The following is a 21,265-nucleotide window of genomic DNA, read 5'->3' as shown; positions in this document are numbered from 1 at the left end:
TAAGGAACCCATTTAGGTACAGATTGAAACCTTGTATGAAGATTAGATTGGCATATGAATTGGGTAAATACCGATAAAAAGAAGGGTTTGCTGTTCTTTCATTATCATTCCAGTCATGGTATTTTGTTGCAGGAAAATACCTTTAAAAATCATTCTAGATTATCACTTCTGTTTTCACTATAATCTTAATCATAGCATGAGGTCTAACTTTGAATTGCATTTTTGAATGCTGAATTTTTTTTCTTTTTTTTTTTTGATATGGCATACCCCCCTCTCTTGCTTTTCATTGGTATTTTACAGTGATATTGGAGGTCTGTGTACCTAATCATCATTTCATTGATGATAGTGAAACTTTGCTCCAGAACTTTTAGCTGTAAAATCCTCACAATACCAATATTTTAGGTGCTGACAGCAAAGGAAAAGAAAACCCAACTGGATGACAGGACAAAAATTACTGAACTTTTTGCAGTGGCACTCCCTCAGTTGCTAGCAAAGGTGGGTTTAATTCCATTTCTTGCTGATGGACTGTTGCTGAAATGTTTACAAGTATAGTTTCTGTGATTAATGGTATGGCTTGCCACAAGTATTATTTTTTTTCTTAGTAGTCTTTTGCTTGTTCTGTATTGAATTATTTTGTCCAAGACTTTTTCAACTAAATTCATTTCCCTGCCAATTTTACAGTATTCTGTAGATGCAGAGAAAGTCACCAACTTACTGCAGTTACCACAGTACTTTGATTTGGAAATTTATACAACAGGACGATTAGAAAAGGTAAGGTAACATTCAGTAACACTTAAGACAAAAGGAAAAATCCCAGAATTTAGACTTAGTCACTGGAATTTCTGTCACCATTCTAGATGTGGTTTTTTGTGTAAACGAGACTTTATTTATTGTAACCTTTACTGAGAATGAGACTTGGACTTCAGAGCTGTGACTGGCTGCTGTTGTCAGAGATACTGAAAGTTTGTTTTCTAAGGCCTGTCTGGCAGGTTTTAACAGAAAATCTTGCCACTTAGATGAACTTTATTTGAGAACATGTATTGTTGGGTTATGATCATGCTTGAGGTATGCTACCTGGCAGATAAAAGTTTGTAGAAATAGCTTATAAGTTATTTCTTTTTCTGATCACTGAAACTAGTAAACCACCATCTTCATTGCGTGAAAAAGGGGAAAACTACCATATCCCAAATTATGTAGTTACTGCTTTCATTGTAAGTGCTGTGATGATGAAGTTGGTGAAGCTCTTCTCATCTCTCTTTTCTCCTCCTCAGATGTGCTATTGCATTGTGAAGCAATTGGAAAGCATTAGAGTCAAAAAGTGATAAAGTGTGTAGTTGACAGCATAGCCAGCAGTGATGGAGCACTAGAGAGCAGCTCAGGTTGAGGGGAGGCCCATAAGAACGACTGAAGTTGGCTCCAGTGCCAACACTAGAATGCTATGAAACTAAATCTTCAGTTATACAGCTTTTAAGACCATGTATAAATGTTTGTGTGAGTAGGAGGTAAATTCTTCTGTATTGTTCAGTTGTCAGTGGAAATTCAAATTAGATAAAACCATGCAGACACTTGCAAATTTTTAATGACTTTTTAAAATGCTGTGAATCTTGGGTCTTTGACAAACTCCTACTTATTTTTTGATAAGTAGACTTTTAATTTCTCAGAAGCTTCACTGGCTTTCTGTGTTTTGTGTTCTGTATCATAGTTACAAAAGTAATAAATCGAATTTACCTTTTAAAATTACTTAAGGTTTATTGAAAGTCTTGTGTGTGTATATATATGACTACATATTTTTTTCCTATGGCTCATCTTCCTTGTAGCATTTGGATGCCTTACTGCGACAAATCCGGGATATTGTGGAGAAACACACAGATATAGATGTTTTGGAAGCCTGTTCCAAAACGTACCACGCTCTCTGCAATGAAGAATTCACAATCTTTAACAGGGTTGACATTGCAAGAAGTCAGTTAATAGATGAATTGGCAGACAAGTTTAATCGACTTCTTGAAGACTTCCTGCAAGAGGTATTTTAATGTGCAAGATCTACTTTTCCTGCCCTTGTAAATGTTTCCAGTATGTTTTTCTGCCTTCCTCTGTGAGTCAATGAGTGAGGGATGGGAGCTTCCCTCTGACTTTCAGAACTGTTAAGTCAAGTGCAATAACAGAACTGTATCATTGCTGTGATTATGTAAACACAGGCTATTCTTGTATATTAGGGCAGTAGTCTTATGTGTGATCTCCTTTTGACAAATGTCTTGGAAATTTGAGATAAGTTTCAGATGAACAATGAAATTACATAAACTTTTTATTCTTAGGTTTCTGTTTTTTAGAGTTGTAGTATTGTAATTCCACCATGGTTTTCTTCAGATGTACTACTGTTGCTAGTCTTGCCTGTGATTGCATGTTGGTGTTGTTAAATATCAAAATCTCTAGAAAACACTCCCCCTCCCTTCCTGAGTGCAAGCAGATGCAGTTAGTAGCTTAAAAATAACTGTTCCCACACTGTACTGATCTGAAAAGTGAGAATTTTCTGTTGGAGTATTTAACTTCACTATATGGGATCTCTGACATTCAGACAAAACTTGTTTCTCCTCCTCATTGGTGGTAGGGAGCATAGGAAGTGTCTTTTTGACAACTTCATTCTCCACACTTCTTAGGTGCACGTAGTTTATCAGGCTCTGCTTCTTTTCTTCTCTCGCTCTTTGTCCTGAACTAGGACTCCAGTCTAGAAACCCTAGACAAGAATTGTTATCCTTTTGTTTCCCTTTGTGAGGAAAAGAAAGAATGAGTGTAAAGCAAGGAAATGAGATGTCAGTTGGCTTGAAGGAAAATGGCAAATACTCTGGTGGAAGTGTTGAAATCCATAGTTCTTTGACAAGGTTGTGCAACTACAGAACAGTAAAACTTGCATTATCTCTGCTCGACTGAGGAGGAGTTTCTTGACCTCAGATAGTTTATCCTATGTATGAATAGATACTTTTTGGACCCTTTCCTTTTTACTCCTTTTCTTTCACTAAATGCAAGTTTGTCAGAACTTGTGGGAAGATTAGAACAAACTACTTCTCTTACCTCTGTCAAAGACCTTTTTCTGTGATTAAAGTAAGATTGAAGTACTGACCTGTGGCCCATCTAGTCCAGTGTCTTTTGTCTGACAGTGGCCTCTGCTGGATTCTTCAGAGAAAATAGAAGCACCTACATTATACATTGTATTCTGCTATCCTAGACTTCCCTTTCCCCCCCCCCTTCTCCCTTCCCTCTCCCCTCTTTCTCCTTCTGCTGCTATTTTATAGAATCACAGAACCGTTTAGGTAGGAAAAGACCTTTTATGGTCATTGAGTCCATCTCTAGACCTGAACTGATACCTTATCTCTCTAACTCTTCTGAAAGCAAATATGACATTGATAAATAATTTAGAATCAGGTCCCCACCCCATCACACCCTCCAGTTTGTGTTTGGTTTTAGTAAGCTCCCCAGTTTGCTTAGAGTGTTTGAGATACCTCACTGTGTGATTATTAAATAGGGGGAGGAACCTGATGAAGATGATGCATATCAAGTCTTGTCAACACTGAAGAGAATCACTGCTTTTCACAAGTAAGTTCTGCACACACCTGTTGGGGTTTGTGGTGTAGGGCATTATTTTTGATTGTTTTTAATTTGATATCTCTTTTCAATGCAACTTCACGGGCGTTTTTTGCTTGGCTTTTTTTTTGTGTGTGTTGGTGGTGGTTGGGAGGGAGGTATTTATGGTTGGGGTCTTGATTCCACTAATTTATTTTTTTTAGGCCAGTTAAGCTTTTAGTAGTTGTTAATCTCAAATTGCAGAAATGGTATTAGTTAAATTACATTTTGCTTCATTTCTGATGCTTCCAGTGCTCATGACCTATCAAGATGGGACTTGTTTGGCTGCAACTACAAGTTATTGAAAACTGGCATTGAAAATGGAGACATGCCAGAACAGGTCTGTAGTTAAAATGTGTTCTTCAGGCACAACAACAAATAGCTTTTGTTGCTGTCTTTTTTTTTGGCCTTTGTCATCTAATGTATTTTCCCCTTTTGATTTCAGATTGTTATTCATGCACTGCAGTGTACTCATTATGTAATCCTTTGGCAGCTAGCAAAAGTTACTGAAAGCAGTTCCACAAAGGTATGCCTTGTTCCTGTTGTATTAGTAAATAAACATTTGTACATAGCTGCAGTGTCATCAAGTGAGAGCTGTGATGGAATTAATTGAGACTAAGAATTTTCTTTATAGTGGTATCTACCTAATTCTGCTTTTCTAATAAGTTCATTCAAATTCATAGTTTTAGCAGTTAAATGCTTGACTTACAAACGTGGTGTTTACCTCAGTTGTTATGTTTATATTATTTGAATGACAGCATTATGTTTAATTTGACAGAATTTTAAAGTAATTGTAAATAAATATGATATCAGGCATAATAACAATGCTAAGGAGAGGTAGACTGCAAATTATAAAACACAGTGTGGTCAGTTTTACCACTCTCAAGTAGTGAGTTTGAATTTGTTTACAAACTGAACTACCTGTGACAAGTCAGTGAGATCTAAGAATTTGCACACTGTCATAGTATTCTTATTGGTCACTATGTTGCAATTCCACTTTGCTTTTCATCAGTCTTTTAAATATGTTGTTAAATAAAGGCACAAGAAGATGAAGTTAAATTTGAGATTTTCTGAGGGAGTCATGAGAGGGCCTGTTCTGGTTCTATGTATAGTAATCTTGAAGGGCAAAGCTCTTGCAAATGTCATCTTTCTAATTTCACTTCTTGAAAAATCTTGGAGGAAGGATTAAGGTTTCCTGTATCCACTGGGCAGCATTGCTTGAAGGGGGTGGTCAGGTGGTTGGCTGTCTGAACTGCCTCATGAAAAAACAGTTATTTGAAAGGCTAGATGGTTTAGGGTGGAGTTTGTAAGTGCTGAAACATTTTGATGATTTCTTTAAATTTGAAAAAAAAAAACCCACTATAATCAAACATACTGGAAGCTCTCCACAGTCCTGAGAGAAGAGTACTCTTTTACTGGAAATTTATGCTGGAGTTGCACTTTGTTATTAGAGTTACTGTTAACCCATCTTTCTTTATGTCAGAGAGGAGATAAGTGAATTCAAGTTTTTTAAACACTGTGATTGCCATACTTGTAATTAATGTACGTGACTGCCACAGCTTACCAGGGAGATAACAAAGAGAACTCATGGCATTAGTAATATAAGATTAATTAATAATCCATTTTAATGTGAGGATGTATAGATTTGTTCTTTTAAAATTATTTTCATTTTAGGGTGTGGTAGTTGGAGCTCCTGGTAGATGCAGTAGTGGAAAATCATGCTCTGTAACTAATGATTTTATAACAGAGAACACCTGTGCCAGATTATGGTGGTTTTCCCCTATCATGTTGAGACTTCATTAGTCCAGTGAGTTATTACAGTCTGAAGGTGTGTTAACTACTTGTGAACTTGAACACTGGCTGGCTAGTTTGCCTGTCTGTGTTTTAATGGCTTTACACATTTCCAACCCCAAATATCAGATATGAAGTGGAGACAGATTGTTGAGAAGCATTTACCTGTGTGAAAGATTTGGAGGCTTTGTTAGCTTATTCTTTACAGGGTAAACAGTCTTGAGGTTTTTGTAATAGTGATTAAAGCTTTATCACAAGCCTGATGGCAGAAGCTGAGTGAAATACTGACAGTACAGTTTAGAAATAAAGATTAACTTAGCTGTTTTGCAGTAAAATGTAATTTTCAGTACTTTCACCAGGAATTAAAATAATTTATTTGAGAACTTGTCCTTTATTAAGACTTTTTTCTGCTTCTACATAATAAATTTTTGTAAATTAAAGCTTTTAGGTTTAACTTCTGAACTACAACTATTTTGTTTTATTTAACTGCTTGACTGCTGCCAAATATATCAGGTACCTACAGAAGTTTCATTGACTTCTGACAATGGAATATAACAGCAAAAAATAGACAGAGAACCAGAAGTGACAGAAATGTACTGTGCCTAAAGATTTGCTTGGTTGATTGGTTTATTTGTTTTTTTGGTTGGTTGGTTTGGGGTGTTTTGTTCTCTGACAATATTAGGTGTTAACTGTGTGCTGTTGTGAAGAGGTTGACAAAGTATGGGAATTAGCTTCATAATACAGGCTGCTAAATTAAAGACTACACAGTTCAATTTTAATAAAAATGTAAATAAATAATTCTGTATGAAAGAAAGAAAATAGTCCCATGTGTAATTCTCTTAACAACAGCATAGTAATCTGAGACAAAAGTTTTTATGGGGGAAAGGTGTTCTAAAATAATTTTATACTTAGATTCCTGTCAAGAAGCAGCTGTTGCTTTTGTGGTTCCTGTTGAGATTAAATCATATGTTGTACCTGCTTTCTTGAAGGAAGAGCCTTGTTTCAGTTTAGATTGCAGGGAGAGTTTAAACTTCTTTCAGGGGTAGTTCATCTTTGTTTGGGCTGATGCTGGTTACACAGCTGGTGTTTTGTATTATCACTTCCCCAGTTCTACAGGGCCTACAATCTTCGTGTGATTGAGTAACACCAAGTGTGTCACACATGTGGGTGGGACTTCTACCAATCTGATACTTTATTTGCTCAGAAATGTACTTTTTGGGAAGTTTTGTTTTCCAGTGAATGGGGGAAGAAAACACCAACTCCCATCTGATATTCTACTTTATACTCAAGCAGTGAGTTAAAAAACCAAAATAATACCATGTAGCCTGGTCTTTTTTAGTTATAAGCAGCTGCCTAAAATCTATCCTCTAGGTTGAAAATACAATATTTTAAAGAGAAAATGCTTTATGCTCTGGAATGTTTTTTGGGTGGGGGCAGGTGTTTGGTTTTTTTAGGTTTGATTTTGAGGGAGTTTTGTTACTACTTTTTTAATAAATAACTTTGTGGTTTTCATTCCAACTGCCATTTTGTTTTGCACCACACAGGATGACCAAAGTGAGGAAATTGCTGCTTGCTATTTTTTTTTTTTTTTTTTTTTGTAATAGTGATTTTTGAATAATGCACTGGACTTGAATGTTACCACTACACAGGAGGTCTGTGGTGGAATACTCTGTGAAAATTCATGTACTGAATGTGACTATAAAATCAAAAAGTTAAACTGTTACATGAAATCATTCTCTTTGAAGGAGGATCTTCTACGTCTGAAGAAGCAGATGAGAGTGTTCTGTCAAATCTGTCAACACTACCTGACCAATGTAAACACTGCTGTTAAGGAACAGGTTAGTGACTGTTGTTTATACTGGTAGTCTTCTAATATTATACTTCTAAAGCAATTTTTGGTACTTATGTGGGAATGTGGTATGTCCTGCATGTTCAGGCTGAACGCCCTTGGAGTGTGAATACACACTGTACTTGTATGCTTGCCCTCCTCAGGTAATGTAGGTAGGATTTGAGAATCAATTTAAACTGGATTCTTTCTAGTAATTTTAGGCAGCAAAAACTTTTATTCCAAAGGGCTTTTTGTTTCTTTAAATAATGACTTTGCAGGTGCACTGTAGAAACCTTCTGGTTTCTAAGTTCAAGTGAGAGAGTTCCATTTCAAATCTCTTGCTTACCGTGTGCTCATGCCCACACATCTCCTGTGGAGCTGACTGTGGGTTCATAGGCTCAAAACTGGAAGAGCTAAGGACAGCAATTTGAGAGAAGTTATTTTTTTAGTTCTGTCTTTGAATGCTTTTACATTCCCACATTTTTACAATTATATTTGTGTGCTTATCCACTGGAGAACCATTAATACACTCTCTCTCTCTGTCTCTCTCTCTCTCTCTCTCAGAAATGCTGGCATGAAGTTTTTGGGGGTTGTTCTGTATTTTTTTTTGTCCTGTTTCAAAAAGAATTGAGACATCATATTGGGAAACACTTTGTTCTGAGGATAACAGGGTCAAAGGAAAAGGTTAAATACTTTAAGGGACTGAGTCTCTTCCAGTCTGTGGTCAAATAGTTCTTTGGTCATTTCACTCATAGGAGTTTGAAGTCCCAGTGAAGAGAACAGGTTACTGATAGCGGGGTTAATTCTAAGTAAATGCCTTTAACAATCTTGAGAATGCTAAGATAAAAAAAAGAAGGGCAGGATCTCTCTATTGGGGAAGGACCAAATTATCTTCTAGGTAGACGGTTTAATTAAACAAATGGAAAGCCAGGAGCCTCTCTGCTTCTAAAGATAATAATAACCTGGTTGAAGTTGAAAATCTGGTCCACTGAGTCGCACAATTGCAGCTTTTGAAACTCTTGCTAGAACAAGAATATCCCTGAAAGTTAATAGATGTGTTCTGTGTGAAAGAGCTATCTGGTATAATAGTCACAAGGTGTAGGGTGTGGAAGTCCAAGTAACAAAAATTACTGAGGCTGTGAGTAGGTCTCTTTAAAAAGCTGTATAACTCTCAGTCTGGTGAATGCTCTAGAAACTAGAACTACCCAGTTACACAGGGTACCTGTCACTTAGGGTACAGTAGCCTTGGTTCCACTTTTCTTCTCTAATGTCATGAAGGGGCAGAAGGGACTTCAGAGGAGCAGGAAATTGTGACCAGGAAATTAGTAATATTCACTTTGAGGAGTTAGAGAACAGATCTGTTCATGGAAGTACTTGAGAGATTAGAGTTGCCTTGGTCTGTTTAGTTTGAAGAGTGTCAGTCTGTGTCAGGTACTGAGACATTTGAACTTTCCAGGAAGGTGGAGTACAGATATTTAAGTCTGACATCAGATACACAAGTTAGCCAGCAAAACAAAGAGGTAGTTGGACTTCTGGAAGTAAGACATTATGATTTAAAGGGGTTGAATGACCTCAGCTATTAGATGTTCTACAAATGTGATCAAAACAATTTTAAAAAAAGAAAGCAAAAAGGAGACTGTTATGGTTGGTGTCCCTAGTGACCTAATGTAGTATCCATCAGGCAGAATTCTGGAGTTTCAGGCTCCTCATGTTTTAATCTCACAATGTCTTCATATTTAGTTGGCTTCGTCTGTGCAGTATTTTTATTTGGAGACCCAGACTTGACACAGGAACCTGCTGCAAGAAACTGTGCACATTTTGACTTCCAGGAGGCCTCTGTAGTTGTTCAGAATTTCACTGGCCTATGTACACTGCTGGACTCTAAGTATTTTGTCAAGTGCAAATACATTATTCTAAATAAAATCGACTTTCTAAGCAAGTATTTACTAAGGTTTCTTTTTAACAGGCTTTCACAATTCTGTGTGATGTGTTGATGATCTTCAGTCATCAGATTATGACAGGAGGACGTGACATGTTGGAGCCACTTGTTTACACTCCTGATTCTTCATTGCAGTCTGAACTACTCAGTTTTATTTTAGATCATGTCTTCATTGATCAGGATGACGATAACAATAGTGCTGGTTTGTACAAAACTTATGTTCCTTTTACATTATTTACCTTTAATTAATATGTATTTGCCTGTGTGTTTCTGGGTTTTGGGTGGGATTTTGTGGTGTTTTGTTGTGGTGTTTTTTTTGTCACTGAGGGTTGTGCATGGGCACAGGGGTAGGTTTGGCTTTTAAATGTCAGCAGCTGATCAAAGCATTTGCTGGTTTGGGAACACGTAGGATAATCACAGTAAAGGTTTGGTTTAATAGGCAGTGATATCGGGGAAGAGACTTGACAGTGGACAGTGAAGTGCACTGCCACCAGAATTGAGATCTGATTTTCTGAATCCTGACCACTAACCATATCACTTTTATCTATAAATGCTTAAATATGAAGCCTTTAAACCTGACAGTTGTCATGTTCTGAACTCTTCCAGATGGACAGCAGGATGATGAAGCAAGCAAAATTGAAGCATTGCACAAAAGAAGAAATCTACTTGCAGCTTTCTGTAAGCTCATTGTATATACTGTGGTGGAAATGAACACAGCTGCAGACATTTTCAAGCAATATATGAAGGTAAATCTGAAGCTTAGTGATCATTAGTAAAACTACTAGAATATGGTAGCTGTGGATTGTAAAACTATTATTTAATTTTTACCTTACAAGATAACTGATTCAAAATGTGAAGAATTCAAAACTCCAGAGTTGTAGGCCTTTAAAAGTTCTTTTTCTGTATGCAGGGGTAAAAATGACTGAGATAAGTTTCACAGTTCCAGTGTGTGGGTGGTAGGGAGGGAGGAAAGAAACTTGCTCATTATTTTTTTATGTTGTTTTTAATAGATTTATTTTCTTATCCTGATTGATGGTATATTTTTAAATCAGTTATTAGTTTAGCAGGCCTTTTGAGAATCTTCTCCCAAAGATCCTCTCTAATGTCTAGCCTCATCAAATAATTTCAGTTTAAACTTTGTAGAAGAGAAACAAGTTTTGAGTCCCACTCTCCCCATGTTACCTTTATATCTGTTTCAATCTTTCTTAAATATAAAAATCCCTTTTGGCTCCTGGGATTCACAGCTGCGCAGTAGTATGAGTTCTCATTCTGTGAACATGATAAAGCTTTGCTCCTTGGTGATTACCTTAAAAAATTTAAAATTTGGGCAGCCTGCTCTTATCTGTCTGAGTGCCCTACATATATTTTGAATCTCTAAATAACTAATTGGGTCTTTATTAAACCTGAAATACTTAAAGAACTGAACAGGCAACTGTCTTCATTGGAAAAATTTCGGCTGTGATGCTGTCTGTAGGTACCTCTTTTCAGCAGAGAAAATAGAAAACTCCCCACCAGAGTTACAGGAGTTACTAAAAAGATTAGAATTTAATCTTGTACCCTAAAGGGGTGAACACGTGTCATTAACAAATGTGTCATGGCCTTGAAGATAAATAGGTCATTCTGCCTCTAAAGTAATATGAACAACAAGAATGAAAAGAAATGTTCAGTGTTTTTAATAGCAGATCCTAGAGTTTATTTTCAGAAGAATTCAGTAGTTGTAATGTTTTCAGCTAATATTGAAAGCTAATGGTTTTTTTTGTTGTTTTTTGTAGTATTACAATGACTATGGTGATATTATTAAAGAAACGATGAGCAAAACAAGACAGATAGACAAAATCCAGTGTGCTAAGACACTTATTCTTAGTTTGCAACAGGTAAGAATTTACAATATTTTTATGAATGAATTCCACACTGTAGATCATGTCCTGTTTAATAACTGGTGTGAGGTATTGATGAAGGAATTCTTATAGAAGGTGGCAATAAATAGGTCTAAACTGAAACACATTTTCTTACAACTCTTTGAAAGACTGCAGAAGTCTTCTTATGCTTAGCAAATATTGTGCTATGAAAAGTGTATGTGAGAGGCCAATAAATACAAAATCAATAACTGTGACACCTTCATAAGTCTAAAACAATAGTTTAACTAAGAGTTTACTTACTTGTGAACAGATAACCAAGGGAAAACACTTCCTGCCTGCATGGTGGGGGATTGTGGTTTTTTTTGTGGGGGGGTTGTTTTATTTTGCTTTGCTTTGGTGTGTTTTTCTGATTTTGGGTTTGTTTTTTTTAACCTGAGAATTAATGGAAAGTGTTAGTAATTCAGTATCAATGTTTGGTAGGGGCTTCACACATACTCGATATTAAAACATGATTTAAATGCTTTCTTCAGTAAATGAGCTTCCTTGTGTGGAGACCTCTGTGCTTGGACAGTGTGCATTTCAAGGTTTAGCTCTGAAGTGCCAACTTCTCAAGCATAGCCTTGATTTAGTTGTCCTAAACTTCCATGTTTGTCTCTTGGTGTTGTGAAATTAAGGGGGGGGAAGCTGTAAAACACAGTTTTTTACTACAGCTTAACTCTGTGTATATCAGTCCAAAGTTTGACATAATCTTTAAATACATGAATTTCCCTTCTCATTTCATACAGCTGTTCAATGAAATGATTCAAGAAAATGGTTATAATTTCGACAGATCTTCACCGACATTCAGTGGCATAAAGGAACTTGCTCGACGTTTTGCTTTAACATTTGGATTGGATCAGCTGAAAACAAGAGAAGCTATTGCTATGTTACACAAGTAATTGTGTGCTTTGTATTACTTCCATTTTTGTAAACACTAACAGAAAATTATCTTTTCAGTCTTTCAAAGTGAGTTTGGTAGTACAAAATGCATCAGCTCTAGAGATGATACAGCCAGTTTATGAATTGAGATGACTGCAGTTTTGTTTCTGAGTAAAACCCAAATGTTAAATGTTGTTGGTGTTCTCCAGCATCATTGTTTAAGCCTGTAAATCATAACAGTGTTGATGCTATAATGAAAAAGTATTTTTAGTGTCTTACCCATAACAGTAAGAACAGATCCACTTCACTGTCAGTGGTGGTTATGTTGGTCTCATGCAGAAAACTTGTAATGGAGAGTAAAGTGGCTTGACAGAAAGTGTGTCCAGATTCACTGTTCACTTTTTTTGACAGAATATGGAAACAACAAATTATTGCTTTCTTAACATAAAGGAGAGGGGTTCAGTTCTTATAGGTCACTGTGCTTAGAACTTTTTCTATTGTTTGTGCTTTTTGTGACTTAATTTTTAACTTTTTCTTAGGGATGGCATAGAATTTGCTTTTAAGGAGCCTAATCCACAAGGTGAGAGCCACCCGCCATTAAATTTGGCATTTCTTGATATCCTGAGTGAGTTCTCCTCCAAGCTTCTCAGACAAGACAAAAGAACAGTGTAAGTATTTTTAAAGTATTCTTGATATTTATGATCATAACCACAAAAGGCATGCATCAGAATAAATATTTATGTGTATTGTATTCATCTCAGGTGGAATCAAATATAATAACAGAGGGTAAATTGTTTTTGTCCTTGTTGTTTTCATTTTATAGTGGATGAACAGAAATCACATTGTGGATTTGCTGTTGTCAGGCCTTTTTGTTAACTAGATGAGGAGCATTGGGTGTTAATTTTAGTAGTTAATTATCTTGATGTGCTAACATCTTGTTACAGATATTTTGCATCTTGGTAATTATGTTTTCCTTTTAAAGGTATGTTTACTTGGAGAAGTTCATGACCTTTCAGATGTCTCTACGAAGAGAAGATGTGTGGCTTCCTCTCATGTCCTACAGAAACTCTTTACTAGCTGGTGGGGATGATGATACTATGTCAGTGATTAGTGGTATTAGTAGTCGAGGATCTACAGTAAGAAATAAGAAGACAAAGCCAGCGACAGGCAAGCGGAAAGTACCTGAAGGTAGAACTTTTCTCATCTTAAAATTTACTTGAGTAGATATTCATATAAAGTATACATGTTGTTCTCTATTTGTTAGCAGAAGTGTATTGAAATACTCTAATGTATTTTTTTTAAAAACAGGATAACTTCTGTACATGTCTGTGTCTTAGTGGAAAAGCTGTTCATTTGAAGATTCTGAATAAAATAACACTTGATTCACGAGAGGAAATAAAGGCACTGCACTGTGTCAAGTCGCAGAATAGAAAAGTATATTAAATAGTACAGCCAGTGATTATAAATCCAGGCCTTCTGAGGCACATGTAAAACTTTGTGGTAAAAAGTAAGGCAGTCTATTCTCAGTAAGCAGAAAGGAAAGGCATGTAACTTGTGTTTAAACATTCAGTTTTAGAGTAGCTTGAAAAAAACTTTACTGATGTTCTTACTACATTTCCTTCCAGCTGAAGAAAGCAGCAGTAGTGACAGTATGTGGCTGAACAGGGAGCAGTCGATGCACACACCAGTCATGATGCAGACACCTCAGCTGACTTCCACAATAATGAGGGAGCCCAAGAGATTGCGACCTGACGAGAATTACATGGGTGTCTATCCTATGCAGCCCGAGCACCACCAAGCTCCCCTCGATTACAAGTACGTAGATGAGTAGGTCTGCTTTGTGTTAGTGTTCATACACAAAACCAGTACATGTTTAAAATAGAATAATGGTCTTTTTAAGCACGCAAGTAACGTGGATGTTGGCTCAAAGGCAACAGGAAGAAGCCGCGCGACAACAACAGGAGAGGGCAGCGATGAACTACGTCAAGCTGAGAAGCAACTTGCAACACGCCATGTGAGTGAGAGTGAAATGTTCCTTCAGTGGTTTGGGGAGGGTTTATTAAATGCAGTGTTACACCTGTGTCTTTTAAGAGGGATCCATGTTATAGTTCTTGCCTTGTTTTTTTCTGTGTCCTGAAATGTAAAGTTGCCTTAGAAAAGCGGTGGTAAATGAACGTGGCATTTCTTGCTTATTTTTGAACTGAGATTCCAGGAAAATTGAATAGTAGTGAGCCATGTCATAAAGGGAACTGGTTGTTGAGCAGTGTCATCTGTAGCAGATAGATGCAATTAATACATGTGAAACATCATCTTTATGTATTCCTAACTCCAGAATCATATTTAGAAATAGAACACTGCGAACAAGTTTCTAAATAGGTGTTCAGTGTGTGGAGCAGAAAGTTTCTGATCAGCTTAAATCTACTATTTCTGTTACTTTTTAATGTGCAAGTATGCCTTTAAAAGAAGCTGCTGTCTTCAGCATTTCTGTGATTGGTACAGACTTTGTCTCACCTAAACTGAACCAAAGTTGAGAGGAGACCTGTAGTATCAGTTTTTGTAGAACTTGCCAACCCAAACACACAAAACACTTCCAAAGTCCTCCATATTGTGGATGAAGATGAACACAATCTAATGTTTTTAAACAAGTGTTGTCCTTCAGAGGTCACACATTTTTACTGGAGTGTCACTTACTTCATTATGAGTCATCACATGTGCATTTTGACAAGCATGTTATAAAAGTATGTTCCAGAACTCGTTTAGCTGAGGGGGGAAGACTAGGTTTAGAAGTTCTCTGCTTTCCTAAGGACTGTGTGGGTCTACAAGAAAAAAACTAAAACCATGGGCATATATATTGAGGAGCTTTACATCTTTCCCCTAATAACTTTTAATTGTTCTGTTACCAGTACTTCATGTAACATAGTTTCAATGGTGGCTTTTTTAATACAGTGACACCAGTTAGTGAAATTAGAATGACTCCTTGCTTTTCTCATAAGGTTTGATGTTGTGTGTAGAAGTTGTGAGGAAAGAGGATGAAGGACTGTGTGGGAATATTGTAATGGTTTTACACATCTACTTTGTTGCAAAGACATTTTTCCTTGCCTTATCATAAGGCAGAAAAAATTTTACTTTAAGTGGCAAAACTTAGGTTCTTTTTCATTTGAGCATTAAGTGCAAAATTAGGTGTGGTTTAGATCTGCTTATCAATTCTCACAGAAACAATTCTTGCAGAATCCCCACTTAGCAATGTACCACACTTCAGTTATCTTTGTTAGCCATTCTCTCACACTCTTACTAGTATCTTCTAGCTGGTTAAATGCCAGCTTTCTTTAATAGTAGTTGTGCATTATTTTAATTCCTTAATTCCATTAGATAAAACAGAAATGATCATTTGTTGACAGTTCCTTATTGAGCATTAACCTTTTAAATATTCAGATAAAACTTAACTTGATTTAGTGCTACACAGAATGTTTTTCTTTTCATTTCAGTCGACGTGGCACAAGTCTAATGGAAGATGATGAGGAGCCAATTGTTGAAGATGTGATGATGTCATCAGAAGGGCGGATCGAAGATCTTAATGAAGGCATGGATTTCGACACCATGGACATAGACCTAGTAAGAGATTTAGTTATGTTTTTAGTGGACTTGGGATTTGTATTTTAAAGTAAGATATTTGAATCAGATTTTCCTTCTGGGGAAACAGAAAAATCCTTCTTGTTGCTCTCTGCATTGTTAAAGAGAGCTGTGCTGAAGAGCTCTGTGCTGCTGTCAGTAATTCTTACTACACTGTAAAGCCTCTGGTTTTCTTGTGAAATTATAGTTAACCTGTTTATTTGTTTGCTTTCTAAAGCCACCATCAAAGAACAGGAGAGAAAGAACGGAACTAAAACCAGATTTCTTTGACCCCGCTTCAATCATGGATGAATCGGTAGGTTAACTTACGTAAGGGAAATAATGTAAACTCAGTCTTAAGGTTACCATACTCTCTTACTTCAGATTTTAAGTGGAAAGAATTTAATCTTCAAGTTGTCTTTATTAGCTTATTTTGGCAGATTGGTACAGTCGGAGAAATATTTTATGCTGTAATTCAGCTTCATAAATTCTAAGATAGTCAGTGTTCTTTACAAGTTTATAGGATTTTTGTTCTTAATATTTATATGTAGCTATGTAAAAATTAAAAGCCTTTGAGTCTGAGGAGAAAACAAATCTGGTATGGAAAAGACCCTTGCAGAGGTTGATAGCAAAGAGCGTTAAAAAAATAAAAATAAAAAATCGTGCACACACAATATAAAAGGCAAATTTCCTGTTGTGCTGAGCTTAGTTCAGTGACTCTGTTGTCATTACCAGTTGTCAACATTGGATGGTTTGAGTTTTGTGGGTTTTTTGGTTGGGTTTTTTTCTTTTTTTTTTTTCTCTTCCATTTTTTTTAATTGGCATATTTACTTTTGTGCATAAGTAAGATAATGAAGAAAATGGAGATAATACAGATTCCTGTTTATAGAGATGAGAGGTATTTTTTCTTTCCATATAAAGTTTTAGGTCCAAAACATCCGAAGTCTGTAGTTTCTGCTTGCAGTTGCCCTTTTATCCGACTTGATAAATCTGCAGTCTCTATTCTCTTTTAAAAATCTGCATGAGGGATTCCTTCTGTCTTGAACCACTTGTAATGTATGCAGCCATTTTTGACCTTGTGTAGCTGGTACAAAATTACACTGGAAATAACAAGCTGCAGCAAGCCAGCAGAGGACAGTACAACAATGCTTCCTGGGAATCTTGGACAGCTTGGTGGAATTTGGAAGACGGTTATGTATTTTTTTTACAGTATTGTTGCAGCGTGAACATGTTCTTGTTTATGGGAGAAAGAAGTCCTAAAAACTGTTTTAAATGCAAATCCATATATTTTGTACCAGTAGGCCTTTGCTTCAGTAATAATGAATCAGTTAGGTCGTGCGTCTGGCTGTCGTGTGTTCTGTTCCTCAAGTAACACCAAGAAAGTATCTCACTTGTTCTGATTTGAAATAGTTCTTCCCTTCCCCTTCTCCATTTTTTTCCTGGATTGATCTGTGAAATAATTGCCAGTCATTTTTTAGCCTGAATATTTGGCCTTCTCCAGGTGCATTTCGTTGCTTTCAGAAACCTTTTAGCTTCTCAGTTCCTTAAGAGCCGCTCTAACAGGTTCGGTGCCCGCGAGGTTCCCGACCCTGGCTGCGTTTCCCGGGCGCGGCCGCGCGAGGGCAGCCGAGGGCAGCGCAGCGCCCGGAGCCCCCCCGTGCTCCACGGGAAAGAGCCAGTTTCGGAAATGCAGGAAAAAATAAAGGAAATCTTCTCGGAATAAAGTTAATTTGCTTTATTCTCATACCTTATTTCAGAAGTCTGCTGTTCTCAGAGTTGCTGCACTTGTTTTTAATAGACCCAGGCGTAATAAAGCAGTTTAATTTTTTGAGATGCATGTGGTATATGATGAAAATTTTAGCCTGTCTGCTCATGTTTTGATGTGCCCGGTTATTGCCGGCACCAGAGGCAGCTCTGTCTGTGTGCTACATTGTATGATGCACCTAAAGTGAATTTAATTGAAAAAAAACAATAAAAATTGGTTTGTAAACAGATAAAAGTGAACAGCAGTGTTAAGATTCAGGAAAATTAAGTCCCTAGTGGCTCTTTCTGATTTTATAAAGTCCTGTAAAAGCTAGGACAGTCACAAAATCTGGATCCCTAGTTGTCTGTTTGGTTTTTTTTGGCATATCAGTGGTGATACCTGCTTGCTTTCACGAAGGAAGTGGAAACTGATTCTTTGTTTCAGGAAAGCTTTTTCTTACCTTAGTCACACAGTCCCAAAGGACAGTTGTTTGATTTTACCTGATGATTGCTTGATTTTTTTTTTTTTTTCCCCACTGTCTTCCTGACAGAGTGGCTACATTTCATAGGGAGTGTTCAGTTTGTTTCCTGGTTGGCTGCTGTGAGGTGACCTGTGGTTTCCATGGTCACAGATGCAGCAGCAACTGGGGTATGGGGTGTTTTGTCCCAGGTTTAGTTGCTGGAAATGACACACTTGATTTCAGGTTCAGACCAATAGAATGTCATTGTCAGAGAAGTCTGAGTTAAGCAACTAACTAAAAATTCTTTCACAATTATTACCTAAAGTAATTAAAACACAGGCTTTGTCATATTCCTACTGAATCTAATGAATTTGAAGTGTGAGAAAAATATTTCTAACTAATGAGGAGCCCTTTTCGTATCATTACCTAAATCAGAAGTGTGGTGAATCTGGTTTGGAAGAAAAATAAACTTATAATGCCTTAACATATCTTGAAGTGTCTTAATCTTAAAACATATACTAATTTCTTTGTTTTTTGTTAAATGTGTAGTAGACTAAAAATTGACACCATTTCTAACTTTTTTTTTAGGTTCTTGGGGTGTCAATGTTTTAATACCAGAACAGCAAATAAATCAGTGGTGAAGTCATTTTCTAAGTGGAAGAGGAAGTTTTTCAATACAAAATTGTGGTAGATACAGTGAAATTCTGAACAGATTTTTCTCTAAGGAGAATGACATGCTTTCAAGATCAAGTGCATTGAAGGGGCAGTTTTGTTTGCCTGAAAAAAAAAAAGAAATGTAAAGGACAAGTAAACAATTTGAGGATAAGCTACACTTTTTGTTGGGAAAACAAATCAATATTTTATTTATGTGCTATCAGTTTATTTCCGGATCATAAGAAGTATTCCCTCTGAGTTTTATTCTAACAGTCTGAGAGGTGTTTGGTACAGATTTGAGCCCCTCTCTATACATTTGCTGGCTGTACTAAATAATCATAAGCTCTGCTGGATTGCTGTTCACATCCATGAACTGAAATAGTAGATGGATTGGTTTTCTTACAGTGATAGAACCAGAAGAGTTGTCAGTATTTTCAATTAAATGCAAACTTCAGCAACAGAAGGTTTGTATTAATTAATCATGGAAAAAAGTACATAAAGCAGAACTTTAACAGCTTTTTAATCTAAAACACACTTTTATTCCAAAAGCTTCATGTTAGCCTTCTCAGAAAGGTCCATAAACTATGAGCTACCAGAACGTAACAGATCTCACTCATGCTTGCCCATTACCAACCCTGAAAGTTTGCTTGTCCTTTAAGAAAAATGTAATGTTGTGAAATTCCTTCCAGTAGTGCCACTGTATTTTGTCTCCAAATAAAAGAAGCTTATTGTAGTATGTTTGCAGAAAAATTCTAAACAAAAATTATACAGCTTATTAGAGTGTGGGAATAGGGATCTAAATTTTAAATAAAATTATATATATATATAAATTGGTGCTGATTTTATAATTGCGCAGTTTGTTTAGTTTTTTCTTACTTTTAAATTCCAACTTAAAATTATGAGGTTTCAGAAATATATTGAAAGTTTAACAATGTTTAAAAATAGAAGAGCATGAGAATTCATGCTTTAAAAATGATTTTTAAATTTGTATTTTATATTGTTTTATCTATCTGTCTTTGCAAGCAGTCTTCAGGTTAAAGATACTTCTAACAGGTTACAGTACATTTCCTCTGTATGTAAATTAGATTGGATAATAGAAATTCATAAACAACCCATAATATTCTTTGAAAGCTAAGCTTTAAACTTCGTTTTGTGTCCATTCACAAATAAATTAAATTTGGTCTAAAACAGAAAGTGGATTTATGCCATTTTGACATCGACTCATTTTGCAAGGCTTAGGCAGCTAGACATCATTTTAAAGGAAATATTAACTTATATTACATATGTATATTTTTTGTCAGTTGTCTCTCAGTTCTTGAGGTATATTATTTTAATCATTCCATGCCTTAATACGCTTGCAATACAAGAATCTCCCCAAATGGGTGAACACAAAAAGGCTTCCTGTTTTTAGACTCAGAAATTAAACATTCGGCTGTGGTAGCCAAAAACCATAGATTATCTAAAGGATCATGATAAAATATAATTATTTTACTAAGTCATGGGGTAACAACAAACTCAAAACTAGATCTGCCTAACTCATTTTACATAAATAAATATTCTCATGTCTAAAAGTACTGCCTATATTGTTTTTCACACCACTGCATTTAATAGAACTGCTGAGAGGACTGTATATATGATTTTAAACCTAAGTTGATTTTTCTTACTCTTGAAGGAGTGTTTCTTTGTGAAAGCAGTTCTTACAGCTTTGTTTTCAACCAGCTAAAAATGTTTTATATATTTACCTTAACCTGTTGTCCTCCACATTCTATTGTCCTAATTGTACTGTTTTCTGATTTGTATTTATGTCTTGAGACAGTAACTTTTTGAATAAAAATAAACCTACAGTATGTTGTATGTTTGATCTTTTTAAATCGGGGTTATGGGAGGACAGTGAAGAAAGGGGTATGAGTAATGCAAATGTTATGTTTATAGAAATCAAAATCTTTTTCCATGTCTTTTAAGTGTTTGTCTCAGAGTTGGGATAATGTATGAAAAACTGCACTGTTTTATATTTGTAATAAATTGTACAAGTTTTTAAAATGTGAATAAAGCACTAATTGGGTAATAATTTAAAGCAGAAAAGTTAATGCAATCATGATTGTTTTAAATATGCTTTAATTTGAGATAAACTTGTTAAAAGAATTAGTGTAAATACAGAGTGAGCTTTTCAAGAGGTTAGTACCTGCAAATAAAATTTTTAAAATTTGTATAGAACTTTTACATGCCAAGAAGTCAGTGGTTAATTATTTTTGTGTTACATTTTTTAAAGGTGTATCAATAGCCTTTCTGTTTGTTTCTTTTTCCTATTAACTTTTATCTGACATTACTCAGAATGCTTTTGATTCAGACATTGGAGATGCTGTACAGAGTCCAGTTGAAATACCACTAAACGTGTATGTGACTTCCCATCCCTTAAATTTATCATACACCTGGGAAACATTCTGAGCTTAATTGGCAAGACAGCAAGGAAATGAGGGGAAAACCCTAAACATCTCTTCCCCATTCCCTTCTCTTCAACTACTGAGCACCTCTGGCTGGGTGTAGAAAACTCCTTTCTGATACAAGACTTTTTAAAGCAGTAATTTTAAAATCTTCGAGATAATACTTCTAATCCTTGCTAATGTAACTTTGGATGGTTTGGGTTGCTTTTTTTTTTCTTTTTTTTTTTTTAAGTTATTATTATTGCAAATGTTCACTCTTGTCTCTAAATCCTGCTGTAAGTTCAATAGTATCTTGTGGAAAATTGTTTTAGTAGGTCTAAGTTTATAATGCAAGAAAAGTACCTTCACTATACAATGTAAAGTCTGTTCTAGTCATACCATTTTGGTACAAAAGCCTGTAAATGAAA

The 21,265-nt window shown here is 35.9% G+C and overlaps 1 protein-coding gene across 4 annotated transcripts in view; it reads left to right on the top strand.

Moving 5' to 3' along the window:
- STAG2 (stromal antigen 2) overlaps positions 1-20,264 on the top strand; it is a 72,389-nt gene extending 52,125 nt beyond the window's left edge. For 2 of the 4 annotated variants that reach the window (XM_051792713.1, XM_051792715.1), the window contains exons 17-34: positions 403-495; positions 682-771; positions 1,818-2,021; positions 3,518-3,588; positions 3,868-3,955; positions 4,061-4,141; positions 7,152-7,244; positions 9,201-9,375; positions 9,780-9,919; positions 10,946-11,047; positions 11,818-11,966; positions 12,490-12,618; positions 12,933-13,138; positions 13,576-13,765; positions 13,851-13,964; positions 15,436-15,562; positions 15,798-15,875; positions 18,352-20,264. In XM_051792713.1, coding sequence (XP_051648673.1) covers positions 403-495; positions 682-771; positions 1,818-2,021; positions 3,518-3,588; positions 3,868-3,955; positions 4,061-4,141; positions 7,152-7,244; positions 9,201-9,375; positions 9,780-9,919; positions 10,946-11,047; positions 11,818-11,966; positions 12,490-12,618; positions 12,933-13,138; positions 13,576-13,765; positions 13,851-13,964; positions 15,436-15,562; positions 15,798-15,875; positions 18,352-18,375 — 2,154 coding nt within the window. In that variant the 3' untranslated portion in view covers positions 18,376-20,264. The other 2 variants (XM_051792724.1, XM_051792719.1) reach the window with 2 other exon arrangements.
- The last annotated feature ends 1,001 nt before the right edge of the window (positions 20,265-21,265 follow it).

Source organism: Manacus candei, unplaced genomic scaffold (assembly GCF_025592945.1).
Source record: "Manacus candei isolate 608988 ecotype Guabito, Panama unplaced genomic scaffold, ASM2559294v1 h1tg000003l, whole genome shotgun sequence".
In the NCBI taxonomy this organism is placed as follows: domain Eukaryota; kingdom Metazoa; phylum Chordata; class Aves; order Passeriformes; family Pipridae; genus Manacus; species Manacus candei.
The sequence above is the reverse complement of the archived record's forward strand: the minus strand, read 5'-3'. Positions and strand labels throughout refer to the sequence as shown.